Raw genomic sequence first — 16,817 nt, 5'->3', positions numbered from 1 at the left:
AAGACAGAGCAGGCCTGACCCTCAGAGAGGGATCACCTGGCTCCAGCCTGCAGTAGAGGCATTTTGTGGCATGATTGGAACATTTAAAGTAAGTGTGTTTAATGGGAGACGGACGGGAATGTTGAGTGAAGGTTTCAGGAGAAATGGATCCTGCGTTGGTTCAGTGATTATGGTTAATAAAAGTCGACCAATAGAGCATGAGCTGGCATGTTTTTTACGAGGTCATGGGTGGAAAGTTTCTTGCTTGGATTCGTTCGCTTTCACCGAGAACTCCAGCTTCTGTTTTTTCGCATCCAATCTTTAGAGATAGGCAGTGAAAGAAAAGTAAATATTTATTTTTACATTCAGTGAAGAAACTTAACAGGATAATCAGTGCCTTTCATTACAAATGGCTCCATTCTAGGTCACACAGGTTGAATCTGCACGTTTGGATCTGTTATTTTTTGTTCCTCTGGGGCTGTTTCCTGCTCATCTCTGCTCTTCTCTCAGCCTCTTTCCATTACAGACTCTTTCCGCTCTCCATCCACCCCCCCACACCCGCTGACTCTGTGGGTTTTCTGATTGGTTCACAGGGTTAAAAGCTTTAATCAGGAGCAGAGCGGGGCAGGTCTACTGCAGGGTTTGGCTCTGTGACCTTCTGTACCATGTGGGCCTCCATCCTTCAGTCGTCCACTTGACTTGAAGTCAACTTTGCACTGGTGCTTCAAACAGTATTTTTATGGAGGGTTATCTATCCTAAAGTGATGACAGGGCTAATGTGGCTTATCTGAGCATGACGAGCTGAGGAATGTGAATTTCAGGCATGTGCCTGCAGATGATTTATTGTCTGATTTATTGTACCCTCTGTGCACACAGTGGTCAAAATATGCTAAGAGGCACTTCATACCTCAGTGTGTGTGTGTGTTCAGTATCTCTAAGGAAAGTTCAACCCAGTGCTACGTACTGTAACAGTGAGACATTCCTGTAAAATTTCTAATCACTGTGTGAATAGGAATGCACTGAATTTTACTCAGTTGCATGATAAATGCAGCGCTAGCTTCGCTCTTTAACTCACTCAGAACAGAGGGATAAGCTAATCTTAGATTGCAAGTTATAGCAAGTTACCACCAGCAAGTTGTATCTCATATTATAGACATGGATATAAAGTAAAAATGCTGGATGTTCATTATAAACTTGTAGGGTTTCAAACCTCTTACGTCATATGTCAAAGAAATCCCTGAATCTGTCTGCAAACTGCTTAAAACAACCACAAGATCTCACGAGATCTCTGTGAGACTTAGTGAAATGATGGGATCATCACATTAAGATCTCCAAAGTAGTTCATGACACATTGAAGGGGTGGGCCTCAAACACCAAGGTGTGTCAATAGCCCTGCTTCAAACAGGCCCACAGAGGGCTGGCAATTAATGGGTTTGTGGAGTGTTTCTAAACACCAGTGTGAGAATAAAGATTTTTCAATCTGCCAGTCACACAAAGCTATTGCAGGGTTACCAGAGGGACAGAATAAACAAGGGAAGTCCTGATTAGGTAACGTGATGGAAAATCAAGCCTGATCACGTAGTTACAGACTTGCTCAGAACTGGAAATTACAGAAAATAATTAATTTTAGTACAATGTGACAAGTATGTAACTTAGGGTTATTTAGTAAAAGTTGAGGCTTTAAGGTTTTATAACTTGAAAACATGAGTTGATGCAACTTCCAGTTAAGTTAACACAAATGAAAATTGTTTGTAAAGTAAACTCAGAAGCAAAACTCAAAAATTAATTTTAAGAGCCTAAAATTTTGCAGAAGTTAAAGGTGTAGTCAGCGGTCTGGGAGACAACAAGTAGAGAGGTTGTTGATAAACAAATTTAGACCAGCCTCTCCTTTCATACCCAACCCCTTGCTCTAAGCCCAAAAGATGATGGACGTGCGGAACTGCGTAGCTGACCAACATGGCGGAGGCTGGACCAGCGAACACTCAAGGGTCAGTTTGCTATAATACCTGAAGCCGTATTTATTTATTTATTGCTTTGAAAGTAGTAGTAGTGTGACGAATTTTAGTAGTATTGTAGCAAAAGATATAATATTTGGATGTATAAATATTGTCTAGTCAAAGACGTGCGATGCTCCACAATAGAAAGGCCCAGGTTGTTGAGCTTGCCTTTGAAAGAGACTTGACCCACAGATGTACGACGGAGTGGGAGGGCACTGTCCTCAGGAGATTTAGCTGCAACACTCACCAGCTCCAGCTGTTTCAAAGCTATTTCTATATTTAGCTCGCTACTATTGTTTGGGTTTTGTGGTTCTTTGATTGTTGAATGGTGTTTGATGTTCACTCTGATCTTGGTGCACTAAAGGCGCACCGTTGTGTTCACACCGGAGGGAGAGAAAAGAGGGGGAGGGGCGTGGCTTTCGTTGTGGTACAGTGCCTTGTATATGTGAATTAGAACTTTACACAATGATTATGAATCCAGTAATGAACAAGAATTTGTGCCTCCTGCACCTGTCATAATGCCGCACTGTTTCATTTTGTCTGACGCTGACTCTTGGTTAGCACACTGCTAAGCTGCAAAGCTAAGGTAACCCTGACTCATCAGACAACAGTAGCCACAGCTCGACTGCCATAGTCGATAACATCACAACAGCAGTACATTCTGGCAGATTAGACAATAAGATGAATACCTGACGGCTGTTACTGTTATGTGAAGCACCACAATGCTAATCTTGCTTACCTGTCCAGCAGAAAGACGTACTGCTACTGTTGGTATCGGACTGCTTACTTACACTAACTGCGCATGCTATGCAACATACTCCCCCCCCTTTGTCTGATCTGCGCATGAGTATGATTCGCCTCCTGGGTGAGTGGGGGTGTATCCTGTGTTGGTGGCTCATTCTGAGCCACAGTTTTTACCTGCTGAAATTCAGAGCCAAGGCTGTGTATTGAAAGCAGACTTTTTTTCAACATAAAGATGGATGAAGAGGAGAAATACGATGCGATTTTGACAAATAGTGCAGATTAGACTATCGTTGACTTCACCTTAAAGTTTGTTGCCTTACATTTGTGAGTTATATATATATATATATATATATATATATATATTCTTTCTTTTTTATTAGATCTAAAACATTTCAAAACAGATGTGAAAAATAACAGCTACAGTAGTACTACTGTTGTGGTGGTTCAGGGTCTGTCTCTACTCTACACAGAAACAAATCAGTTTGCTGCAGCGACACTATTGGTTGAATGCCGTAAAGTCAGGAGCTTAAAGCTGGGAGCGCGGGATCAGGAGTCAGATTCAGCAGCTCCTCAAATTCAAATGACTGGGACTTGGACTCGGACTCGGACTCCGGGGCAAAGAAAACCTGATTGGGATATCCCTACAATAAACCCTTAAATAATGCACAATAGCTCCTTTTTAACAAGCAAACAAGGCTCAGTAATCATGTAGGTATTGCGATTTATAAAAAAATGAATTCATTTTTTTCTTAATTAAAAAAAATTGAATTAAAAAAATATATATATTTCCTTTCAGCTGCTAACCTCACTGGCTTTATGTCATAACCAGTATTCTTGTCCAACATTATCTCACTGCCACAGGATAACCATGTTGTGGCATGTGTTAGACCTTGTGGTGGCATGTTTTTTTTTTTTTTTTTCTCTCCTTTTATCAAACGCAACCAGAAGGGCTACATGAAATTAAAATTAAAATTAAAATAAATAAAAGAATAAGATGTTTGTAAGAAAGTCTGTTCATTTGAATGGAGCTGAGGTGTGAAAATGAGAGGGGAAATCAACTACCTGTAAAGCCCAATAGTTTGACTGAATCTAGTGTTTTGACTTTATACAGTATAAGACAGTTGTTTCCAAACCAAAGAAATGCTTTTTATTTATTTACTTTTTCTAAGTTTAATGAGGTTCTGTTGGAGTAGCTGCTCCACAGGCAAAATTAACAGAGTAAATAATCAAGCAAATACAGTTTTGCAGCATGTGCTAAAATCTACGGTCAGTGTATTTGTATTTGTTAACGTCACATAAATGGCTGCAGAATCGGCCAAAAGGAAATACAACAGCTTTCAGATGTCACACTGAGCAGATCAGGCCTCGGCTTAATCACATTTGAGAAACATGAGCCAGCTGTTGGTAATTCATAACACGCTGTTAGGACGTGTAATAGTCAGGCGCTTATCTTGTTTTGCCGGCTCACAGTCAGGTTTTTACACCCAAAGAGTGTTTAGCGTCTCAGGGGAGGGGATCACAACAGCTGCAGCCGATAAGGAGGAAAAAGATAAGTGGGGAGTTTGTGGTTCATCAACCACGGGCCTGATTGGTCGATCCAGCAGCTGATGAACAGAGACAGAAACCGAGCGTACGCCATCCATCAAACCTCCGGAAAGAAAATACACAACTTTCAAAGAGTCCGGTGTTCTGACTAAATTGTGGGTTACTATTTCACCAGGGTGTTAGAGCGTGTGTGTGTGAGTCTGAAGGCTTTGAAGGTGGTTATACCCTCTGATTGGCACCCTGAGCTCATTTTCACTTCCATTACAAGTCTATCAATGTGAAGCAGGGGCTTGATGAAAGGCCCTTTGCAGACAATTGATCTCAGTAATGATGAAGAGGAGGGGCAGGAGAGACACACCACTCTTTTTTTTTTACGCAGGATTTTCTCTGAGGTGCCTGCTGGAGTGTGAGCCGGTGGCAGCGCTGCAGTTTGATGAGCTGGTTAGATGTGTCGTGTGATGGATTGTTCTGAAAACGCTCTTGAAAAATGGTGTGGGGTGCATCAGCCAATTACGCAGACAGGCTGCGAGTAGAGTTCTTTCTCCGGACTGATTCATTACATCTCTCTCTGAGCTCCTTCCACTTCATTTTCCTACAGCCACTCATTCACATCACCCCAGTGGATGCAAAAAATGAAAACATTTTACATTTTCTTCTGAGTCAAACCGAGGCAGGCTCAGGCATTAATAAGGATCCTGTAATTGCTCTGTTTTGCATTTTATCTCCAAGGATACTTCATACACACGCCTGTCTTGTAAAGGCTAAATTGTTTCATTTCTGAGCTGATAGAAAAAAAAGCCTGCCCTCACGCCTCCTACAGGTTTTGCTAAACCACTTATGTCAACCTAAAGTGGATTAGAGCCCAAAGAGAGGCTGGAATACCTTGCTGTTCCTGGATAATGGAGCTGGAGCACCCTGGGAGCCGCTGCCCGGCTAATTGAACTCACTCGTGAACCACATGCATATTAGGGAAATCCACATTTGTTTATTAAAGAGGTAATAGACAAGGGAATTGTGTTTTCCCCTCAGTCATGTGACCTCCAGAACGTCTCTGGAGCTCTTCCTGTTTTGCTGTTGCAGATATACGTCCCTGCTCACACATTTATTTCCCTGAGAAAGTGGGAGCAGTAAAAGTAGGCCAAGAGGAGGAGCAGCGGGGTTACAAATGTGTGAAGTTCAATCAAAGGATTGTTTTGTCCTCGATCCTGCCTCTAAGACTTTATTCTTTACGGGAAAAGGTGCAAGTGCAGCTTGTGGAATGCAAATGAGACAGTGCCTCAACACAGGGGTGTGGAAGAGGTGGTGTTGTCAATGTAGTGTAAAAAAACGACACTGACTTGAAGTGAAACCCATTTCACTTTTCTTCAAAATGTTATTAACACTCATTTTAGACAAGTTATGGTAATTGGAAGCTGAAAAAGTTGGGAAACTTAGTTTTGCTGGGTTGGTTTATCATAGCAAAATAAAATTATCAGCAAGATGTTTTTGATTTGTTCAGACAACACATGCCCAAATAAGCCCTGATTAACTTGGTGTTTTATTCATTTATGGAAAATTAGTGGGCAAATCCACATACACTGAGGAGCAAAATGCTAGTCCAACTTACACATTTTTATTTTACATCATTTTTTTATTTTATGTTTTTCCTGTAAACAGTTACAGTAATAAAGAAAGACATCATCATCTTAAAGTTCAGTGTGTGATAATCATGATAAGAAGATATGGAAATAAATAAATAAGTCAGTCATTCAGAGAAGAAATAAGAAGCGAAAGGAGGAAAAAAAAATAAAAAAAAATAAAAAAAAAAACAACCTCAACAAAAACCCACCCATTTCCTGAACACCAAACTCCCGACACACACACACACACACACACACACACACACACACACACACACACACACACACACACACACACAAAAAAAATAAAAATAAAAAAAATAAAATAACTGTTTTATGCTGGACTAATAAAAAATAGATTAAAATTCACATGTGCTCAGTAACTGGATTCATTTCAAATCATCACCATATATAAATCCAACTCAAAAATGTTGAAGTAACCTAAAGTTTTCAGACTTTTCAATAAAATATTTTCTGTAACCAAACAAAAAAAACACTCCTTTGTATTTGGTATAATCGCTTTGGCAAAGCTGTTTTTTTGTGACTACATTTTGTAACCATGAGTGAGGAGGGGACACAGTGCATATAAGACACCGTTTACACGGAGACTCCCGCAAAGATTCTTCCTTTGCGTTTCCAAAAGCCACCCACGTTTACATGAGGACGGCGTGAAAACGATCCGCGTTCATATGACTCCAGGAGGACAAGTCTCTTCTTCTGTTCTTTCTTTTTCTGCCGTTTTGTTGTGTGAGACGGTCGGCAATCCAACCATGACGCGCATTACCGCCACCTACTGGACCGGAATGGCTCAACTGGAAATGTGGCTGCGCGCGGAACCTTCACCTGAAACTGTGAGTGCGCATGTGGTGACGTCATCGTTTCACCCTGAGACGCTCCGCTCTGTGTTTACAGGAGGCTAGATGGAGGAGCGGATTCAAATCTTTTCACTCTAGGGGGCGTTTTCAAAAGTTTGCGTTTTCACTGAAAACGCAACGTGGTCTCATCTAAACGGAAGGCCAAAACGCAACGAAATGTTTGCGGAATTGAACGTTTTCGGCGTCATGTAAAAGGGGCCTAAGACCCTGCTGTACCTTAAGATGTGCAGTGGTGGCACAGGTTGTCTGTGCTCCACATGGCACGGACTGTTAGTCTGTATGTCACAGCATGGACTGGCTCTCTGTGCCCCACAAGGTACGGACCAGCCGTCTGTGCTTGAAAACATTGGTCTAGTGATCATTTAAAGTTAACTGCAAAAAAATCTTTTTTCAACTGCATTTCAAAATTGACCAGTCAGTGCTGTGGGGCTCAAGCAATGTGTGCCCCCTGGGGATTAATATTTCAAAGTAAGGTCTCATATCTACTGCATTCCCTCCTCACTCACGGTTACTTTAGTTATGACATTAGAGCTGATTTTTGATTTGATTGGGTTTTTTAACCATGGATGAGGAGGGAACACCGTGGATATGAGACACTGCTGTACTTTGAAGTGTCATTTAATGTAGTTGACCATAACTGCTTCGTTTTTTGATTATCAGTTGCTTAGTTTGTAAAGCAAATATTTCTCAGATTTAGCCAGTATTATTCAGTGTAAAATGTTACACAGGTTTCAGTGAGTCAAGCGTAAACTTTTGAGAGTGAAAAAAATAAAATTGAGTTATCTTGAAGCTTGAACTAAGTTGCACCATCTTAAAAAAATATATAACTTGTGTTTTTCAGTGTGTGTGAAATGAGAGCAGTGCTCGCTTGTTGTTTGTCTCAGGAATTCTTGCTATTCGGGGATCTCCTCAGAAAATCATGAGACAAAATTGTTTCTCTACTTCTGTCTGTCACATTACAGCACACAAAAAAGTTTCCTCACAGTGCAAAATCTGCCTGAAGACATAAGCCGACAGGTGAAATATAGAGGTGAGGTCTAGTTGAGAACCCTGCAGCACAACAACCAAACCAGGTCACTCCACAAAAAGAGGAAGCTTCCCATCCAGCCTTCCCTTCTGAGTGAACCCTGAGCTGGTATCTGGTAAGCTGACGCCTGGACCAAAGAGGAGACTTGAGAGCCAGTTGAAGAGCCTGGTAAATCCAGCCTGGATCCCCCTGAAGCAGTGATTGAGATGTATTAACAGAGCTCAGGAAACTCTGGAAGAGTCTGCATAAAGTACAGCCCAGGGGCCTCCCTGACCACTTCAGTCCACTACAGCTCTTTGTAGACTTTCTGCTCACCTGCTTTGATTAAAAAGCAGCCACGGGATCCTTCACTCTGCACTCCACTGAGTCCAGGGATGGAAAGCGCATGTTGAAACCCTGAGTGTGAGATTTGAAGAGGATGATAACCATCCATCCATCCCAGGAGTTCATGTGAAGTTCAGATGAAAGCGTTTTACTCTGAGCTATGTGTAGGGAGAGTCTGTTTTAAGGACGGCTGCTGGTTGAAACCACGCTCTTACTCTGGTGAGGTTAAGCTCTCTGTGTGTTTATAGTGTATATGCTTGTCTTAGTGAGACTGGGGAAAACATCCTTTTTTATGCTCAACCTGTTGCCGAGCAGTTTTTTGGAAAACTTGTGCAGGAGGCTTTGAAAAATAATATGAACGTACTTATTCAGATAATCTCTGCAGACAAGCGTTTATATAGAGCCAGGTTCAGACTACTGGATGTGGATTTGCTGCAACAAAAGACCTGAATAGAAAATAATATTTACAGAGACTCACAGTGTTCACATTTAAAGAGCATATTGCAGGGTTTTTCTTTCTTTTTTTTTTTTGTAAATAAACACTTAACATCATCTGATAATGGCTATAGAATAAGTCAGCCATTGATTTTATGTGTTCTTCAACTGAAAAAGGCACAACATTTAGAGGAAGAAGTGGCTGTTTTCAGTAGATCTGTTTGAAAGACCTTTTTTTTTTTTTTTTTTTTTTTTTTTTTCCAACATGGTATCATATGGTGTAGCAAAGGGGACTTGCATCCCCTTACTCTGCCTTTAGCTCATGTGAATAATAGGTTGTCTTAAGTGAGATTGGGCTTTTTGGGTCATGATTAGTGTGTTTCTCCCAAAGTATTATTTAATTTGACCGTTCATTAAGATGAATAAGATGTGTTTGGATTAGACATGCACCGTGCCAATTTCCTTAATTATGGGTGATCACCGATCGGTGATCAGTGATCTGTCCATCCTTGTATATGAAACTGATCTTACATTCCTCCAGGAAGGTCTGACAGCCAGCCATTGTTGCTTTTCGCTCTGAGACCTAAAACTCAGGACACTTTATTGGTTGTTTAAGTTAAAACATAAAGATTTTATTGTTTCACAGGTATCGTTCAATGATTTTTATTAAAATAAGATTGGAACATTGGAGGTATGCTGTCAGTTATAAGAAATAAAAATAAAAATCGTTTCAGCCAAAAATCGGTATTAGCAGGTCAGGCTTTTTAAAGATTGGTGATCGGCCAAAAAACTGTGATCGGTGTACCCCTAGTTTGGATGCAGAAATACTAGCTTAACAGGACATCAAGTCCACTTTTTCGGACTCAGTGGACTTAGCTTTTGGGCTTGGATTTGTTTCATGCAGCTAATAAGATGGGACTTTATTTCTGCATTGATCACAATGGGAAAATCATATAGAAAAGTACGGAAAACCACCTACTCTTCCTCTCCCTCAATGTCACAAAGGATGTGTTTACGTACTGAAACATGGTACCTTTTGATTTTATGTGAATTGATACTAGGTGCTACAGACGGAATTTGGGTCGGTACCTATAAAAGCACATAGTTCGGTTCTTACCCCTAGACCTGATACTATGTGAGCAGACAGTCTAACTGGAGACAGCACAAGTCGACATAATTGAATCTTTTAAGAGCGAGGGTCCTCAGTACTCCAACTACAACCAGATTTTGGTAACCAAACACTAAGACGACCATTGTTTGCAGGATATTGTTTTAAGAAATCACTACCTGATCTGTCCCATGTTCTGATCAAACCTCAAGGCTGGAGACATCTTTGAGTGTCCTTTTCATTCTCTTAAGGTAAATTAGATCTTCTCTGCCCCTGAGCAGACACTGAGATTAACAAAACGAGAAACAAAGTAAAGAGAATGTCATTGAGTGCTTCCTCCAGGCTCCATGCTCACTTTGTGTAAGCAGCTGCAGGCTGTGAGTTATTTCCAAACAGTACCTTTAAACTCGCCTCCCTCTCAGTGAGGATAAGAAAAAAACACATAGTGTGTTTTCCAGTATCCGTCCCATCTCCTCCTCGTGGTGTTCTTCTGTTTTAAGCCAGCTTCAGTGGTGAATCCCACATCCAGCAGGAACACACACGTCGAGTTCCTGCGTGTCACTGAGGACTAATTAAAGTGATGCATAGACGTGGTGTTAACCTTTGTTCAACAGGAAGAGCAGCTTATTTTCTCTTTCTTTTACAAGAACACTGAACAAGTTTTTTTTCTGTAAGCCTCGAGTGCTTTTTGTTTCAGTCTTCTTTATGTTTCAGACATAAATTTTACCAACAGACTCAAGATACAAGGGTTATATCTTCTTATTCAGCAACGTCTTTACATTAAACAATTTGGGTTTTTTTTAAATATGCAAAGGCTGACTGTTTGATGAAGACTTTAATATTTTGAATCCCGTTAACCTGTCCGTGTTTGTTGGTTTTCCCTCCTTTGAATGCGCTGATTTTTCAGCCAAAGCTGGTGTATTATGAATAAATTAGCTGATGCATTTCATAATTCTCGTCCCTTATTGTACTCTGTTTCTTTTAAGTACCTTCATATGAGATTTACAGCCTGCTGTATTCACTAAGTCTCGACAAAGAGCTGGCTGTAAGACTCTAGCAGCTCCTTAAATTAGTGAGAAATGTGGATGTGTATTGAAACGCTGACCTTTTGATACCAAAGACCAGAACAACTCCTGCAGCATCCTCCAAGAGCTGAAGCTCTATCGCTGCTGTCAGGTCTCCTACCAAGCTCTGACAGTCCTGACCTTACACAAGTTGTTTTTATTTTACGTTTGTGGTATTTCCACTGCCATGAATTTTTTACAGACCTCACAGCTCCACAGTGCTGCTCCTCAGCTGCACAAATACTCTTAGAAACAGGAGAAATAAACCAGTTTAAACAACACTGATTCTTACTTTTTACTTAACACAGTTAACGGATTTACTCTGAGCTGCCACTACCAACCACCTTCTTAATTTATGACTGTCTGGCAATTTTTTTTTTACTCACTGTCCTAAATAGTACTGTTTTACAATAACTTACTGTATTTAAAGATGAATAACATGTCTCTGCATCCTCTTACTGAACAAAACTGTTGTCAAAATAGTGCAGCAAATAACTCAGGTCTTGAAGGTCTTGAATTAACACTCCTTTCTGCTCACAGAAACTCACATTTAACTTATAAAAGAACACAGAGCCTTTTCAGGTTGCAACACTTCACAGTGAAACAGCTTCTTTTAGCAGTTTTAAGTGGTTGTGGAAAATTAAAGAGGTTTTGAAACTAAAAAAACAGTGGTACCTAAAGTGGAGGCTGTGAAATGCATTGTAAAATCACCAGAACTGTTTACACTTGTAGAGTTTATCCATTCATGTAAAAAAAAACAAAAAAAAACAATAACTGATATTAAATTTTATACAAAACTGTTCAAGCTGGAAAATCTTTTTCACATTGTGTTTTTTCCCCAGCTAAGCTAGGATAATATCTGTCATGTCAGTGGCAGCAGATCACAGACTGTATAAAACATGGACGTAGTCTCCATGACGTCACCCGTCTGTTCTTGACATTATGAAATGAAGACAACCCACAGATGCAGCCATATTGGAAATGAGGCTGGCTTTGAGCTTCTTTTTGAGCAGCTACAGGGCGCCTGTCGATCATGTGACCTGAGCTGTGTCTCTGATTGGACAATCAGACGATCCATTGTAACAGTGTGTGCCGATTGTGAAATCAGCATTTCACACCCAAGCTGTTTTTGAACCAGGCTGTAAATATACTTTTTTTAATGCCATAAAAGTCTGTTTTTATGGCTGGGTGTGTACGTGACTTCTGGTCTTTCTGCAGCCAGCCTCAAGCGGATTCTCGATGAACAGCAACTTTTAACACTTCCACATAGGCTTCATTTTTACTAACCTGAAGTTCGCTCTTGCAGCAGACTGATTTAAGAAACATATCATTATGGGCACGTTAGTACCCTAATTTTCTACATGTGAAGTACCCCAGACCTTTTTTTATTATAATATTCATAATATATTCATAGACTTAAAAGGTCTAAACCACAGTAACACTTAAAATAAAGAGAACAAATTTATTTTAGACTTACGCATTTCAGCCTCTAGCATTTATAAGGGTCATAGTACATATATACTACTTTATTTTTTTTTTTTTACAAAAATTTTAAGAAGGATGAGTTTAGAGCAGAAGAAAAAAAAAAACAAGTACAAATCACCATCCACATTGATTGAACTACTACATTAAAAAGTTTCTGTGTCACTGTTCATGGAGTTAAACTATGGAACAGACTGAATGCAGAACTTAAACACATTTCAAATAAAGATCTGTTCAAAAAAAGGCATAAAGACATGATTCTCCAGAAGTACGTCAGTGGATAAATATCACAAGGTGTTAGCTTGTTTTCAAAGGTTTTTTTTTTTTTCTCACAGGGAATGATAACTACATCTGTAAAGAATACATCTGTATGAGTGTATTTCCCTGTAAACCTGATATGTCATATATCCATCGTACATGTTTAAGAAATGTTTGTCTACAATAGACAGGGGTAGGATTAAATAAGTTGGTACTTTTTCATACTCCTTTTCGCTGATGTAAACTGAGGAACTGAATTAGTGATTATTTTGTTCTGTTTTATTTATTTATTTATTTTTCTGATTACCATTTATGTGTATTCTCACTGTTTAAGGTGTCATCTATATGAACGTAATAAAGTCATTCATTCATTCATTCATAGAAGCCAAAAGGTGAATGGTTTATATTGATGTGAATGCATGTGATTGGATGTTTCTTGCTTTCATTTTCTGAACTTTATGAACTTTTTTTTCTGCTTTAAACTCATTCTATTGAAATGTTGGCTGCAGTATGTTTTATTAGGACAGAATGGTAGGATACAAACTGAAACGTGTGACTTCATACGTTGCTTTAGTTTTGACCTTTCTCTCATCCATCTTTTTCCACCATGCCTTGTCCATCAGTACCCAGACTGTTTGCATTGCTTTGTCTTCTGTGTGTGTGTACGGTCTCATTCACCGTGTGGCTGCCGCTCTTTGCATTAGCTCTGATCCTGAGCCAACAACAAAGCTTAACCCTGCAGTTATATTTCCCTGAAGTTCATTAATATGTCTCTTCACACGCGTGATCTGTAAATGAAAATCGACGGACGGGGAGATCAATAGCGCGGTCTGGAGCTGAAGTGGTATGAAGTTAATCCCTGAATGCTAAAAGGCAGAAGCATTCATGATCATAAAGACAGATCACTGCAGCTAGAATGTAAGTAATGAGGGGTTCATCCGTGGTGCCTTGGGTTTAAATTGAAACAATAAAATGATGGCATTTGAAAATGTGATGCCTTGGAGATTTAGCTGCTGACTGGTGAGACCAAAGACTTGAAGCAAAGAGTGATTCATGTATTGATATTCAATATGTCTTTGTATTCTGAGGTTGTGAGATACTGTGTGTTTGTTTTTTGAGGCTCAGTCAGGGATATTTTTACTGGAAAGTTGAGCTGCTTTTTCAGGATAAAACATGTTTTTAGAAGTTTCCACCATGAGCTCATAAAACAGGTCACTTGGGCTTTTAATGGAACATGCCTGTTGGGAAAAGCGTCCCGACATTTTTCAATTCTCTGCCAACAAAGTATTCAACAACCAAACACGCTATAAATATCTGGTACTCAGCGTTTGGTGAAGTGGAGTTGGTATTGTTTGTGTTTTGATGTGTCTGTGGATGCCATGGAGGGAAAATGATGCATGCATAGAAAGCACTGATGGAGCCTCACCATCATTTTTTAACAGTCAGTGACTCAGTGATGAAGTTTTGGCTCCAGCGTGCTGTTTTCTGCTGGTTGGTTAGCTGAAAGTGAGGTCACTAACAGAAAAGAAAAACACGACACTGTGCTGATTTGTTCGTCCTTCAGAGCTTTCCAGAACGATCCCAACATCCAAAACTCACATTTTTGATGAAACACATATCAAAGCTCTTCTACCCTCAAAACTTGGTAAATTGTCCTTGAAGACTCATTTAGTTCCAGATGGCATCGCAGGGCTGTACTGTGGAGGCTATTTTATTCCCCGGAGTTTAAGTGATGTAAGATGAAGGCTTTCTTTGATCAATATCCAATCCATGGCCTCCGTCAAAAAGAAATGTGACGATCCAAGACTCATAAATATTACAGCTTCCCAGAAAACTAAACTTAGCCTGACGCTCTCATACATCCAGTGCTTATTCCAACATTGCCTCTTTCTTTAGAGTGAGTTGAGGAATTGATTTGTGTCTCTTTTGTCTTCCAGAGGAGAAACATCCACCTGCTGCTGAACGTCTTTGTGCTGGCGGCCTGGGGAGTCATCCTGTTGGCCGGACGTTTCTACTGGATGGGCAACAAACCGCCAAACTTCTCCAACTCTGACAACCCTGCAGCCGACTCGCCCTCGCTCCTCACCAGGGCGCTGACCTTCCTCTACCTGCCTGCTGTCAACTCCTGGCTCCTCCTGTGCCCCGACACCCTCAGCTTTGATTGGTCCATGGACGCCCTGCCTTTGATTAGGAGCCTTGCTGATTGGAGGAACTTACACACAGCTGCCTTCTACCTTGGGTTGATGTTGTTGGCGTGGTTCAGCCTCTGGACGCATCACACGGCAAAGGGGAAGGACACCAACGGCAAAGCACATCATTACACCAACGGCAGGAACGGGAACAGTAACGGACACAGTTACCAGCACAACAATCATGAACATCTGGACAACTCCCACACTGACACTCACAACAACAGTGCCCAGAATGGTACCAAAAAGCACTACGAGAGCAGGACTCCTCTGCCCACCACAGAGAACGTTGTGGTGTTTTCTCTGGGTCTGTTGGCCATCCCTTTCCTCCCTGCTACCAACCTCTTTTTCTACGTGGGCTTCGTGATAGCAGAGAGAGTACTGTACATCCCCAGCATGGGTTTCTGCCTGCTGGTGGCCGTGGGGGTCAGGTCTCTGTACGTCCGCCTGAGGCGTAGATCCTCCAGGACAGTGCTGGTCTACTGCAGCGCTGCTCTGGTGCTTCTTTTTGGGGTCAAAACTGTCCTGAGGAACCAGGACTGGCAGAATGAGGAGATGCTCTACAAGTCAGGGATCTATGTCAATCCTGCTAAAGGTACGGCCTCACTCATTCACATTCATACATGCATCAAATCATCTTTCACAAAGGTGTGACTACTCCAACATGCTAATAATTCAGACACAAAAACTTCTTTCTGAGTTACTTCAGATTATCTGAATAGCATGAGAGCTGAAGGATTCAGTGTAAAGCTGGTTCAGCTCTTCATCACTCAGCCTTCACTCAGAAAACTCTGATTCTAAAAATTGAACTCATTCCCAAAAGAAATAAATGAGTCTGATTTGGACTGACTGACTCGAGGCCAGTTTTAGAATCAGACTTTAAGGGCTGCTCAGCTCATGGACATTTATTTTCCAACAAATTGGATTTCTATTTACAACAACAAAACTTAATAACTTGTTCACAAAAACACAAAAATCTTCATATAATGAAAAATGGAATTTGAACCAGTGCTTTAATAACAATGGTAAGGGCGGCTGTGGCTCAGTGGTAGAGTCCAAGCTCCTGCTGTCACATGCTGACGTGTCCTTGAGTAAGACACTGAACCCCAAACTGTTCCTACCCAGCATCTAGGTTCTCACTAGTGGTGGTTCAAAACCTTGATAGCTGGGTAGGGTTGTGTCAGAAAGAGGATGTAAAGTAAAACTGTGCCAAAGGCCAGAGACAGAAGAAGAACATGATTATTATCATGGGTGTGATTATTACTTTTACAGGTATGAAGAGGTCAGGGAGAGTCTGCACTGATTACTAAAAGTCATCATCACATTAATTATGATTAGTATTATGTGTTGTGATATTTCTGTAACTCTTTCTAATCTAAAATTGTTTAATTTATCTAGATTTTTTTTAATATTTTATTTTTCTGTTTCCTTACTAAAAATAACCCTTTGTATTTTTTCATTTTACTAAGAGACATGATTTTGCTTTGGTTGTAAATTCTCAGCCCTCTCACTGTCAGGACTTACATGCACAGGTCTTCTGAGCTCCACTTGGCAATATTTAAAAAGAATATGCTGCACAAATACAAGTCATAGCAAAGTTTGGTGACCCAGAGGACTGAGCGTGCTCTTTCAGGTCACGCTAATATTTTTAGCTGTTGCAGAACCTGTGATAGTTGATATTTTCACATTTCAGTAGTTTGCTGCTTGTTGTTGGTCTAACACCTCCTTTGCTGACTCTCAAGTCTGTTTCCATGCCACAGACCGTGTAAAGTCGGTGCAAACAGTCTGATCATGACTTTTGGATGAAACCAACTCTATAGAGACAGAACTGGTGTTTTTTTTCCCATATGGAATAAGTTCAGGAAACTGTTTGGTTCAAGATATAATTGATTGTTAACTAGATGTAATCTAGAGGAGAAAATTAACATAATAGGAAAACGCCTGTTGAATTATAAAATGTGGTAATTGTACTTTTAGGGGTGGTGGGATGAAATTTAGGAATTGTCCTTTACCTCTGAAGAGGGTATAGAACAGGGGTCTGCATCATCCTTCACTTTCAAAGGAGCCGTTTTACTTTAGCTTACCTGGATTAAAGTCAGTCTGGAGCCACAAAATCTGCTTAATCTTCATAATGAAGAGAATAGAGTGAAGAAAACTCTATGTAAAATCTA

General features: G+C 40.4%; 1 protein-coding gene across 1 annotated transcript in view; it reads left to right on the top strand.

The window, feature by feature from the left end:
- Positions 1 to 16,817, top strand: part of tmtc2b (transmembrane O-mannosyltransferase targeting cadherins 2b) — a 184,772-nt gene that overhangs the window by 103,662 nt on the left and 64,293 nt on the right. Inside the window, exon 3 of the mRNA XM_074678438.1 lies at positions 14,395 to 15,241. Within this exon, the coding sequence (XP_074534539.1) occupies positions 14,395 to 15,241 (847 nt within the window). The remainder of the gene's footprint in view (positions 1 to 14,394; positions 15,242 to 16,817) is intronic.

This window comes from Halichoeres trimaculatus, unplaced genomic scaffold, assembly GCF_033239565.1.
Source record: "Halichoeres trimaculatus isolate MK-OKI-2021-1 unplaced genomic scaffold, fHalTri1.1 fHalTri1_scaffold_10, whole genome shotgun sequence".
Classification (NCBI taxonomy): Eukaryota; Metazoa; Chordata; class Actinopteri; order Labriformes; family Labridae; genus Halichoeres; species Halichoeres trimaculatus.
Note: the sequence above shows the minus strand (reverse complement) of the source record. Positions and strands in the feature narration are given on the sequence as shown.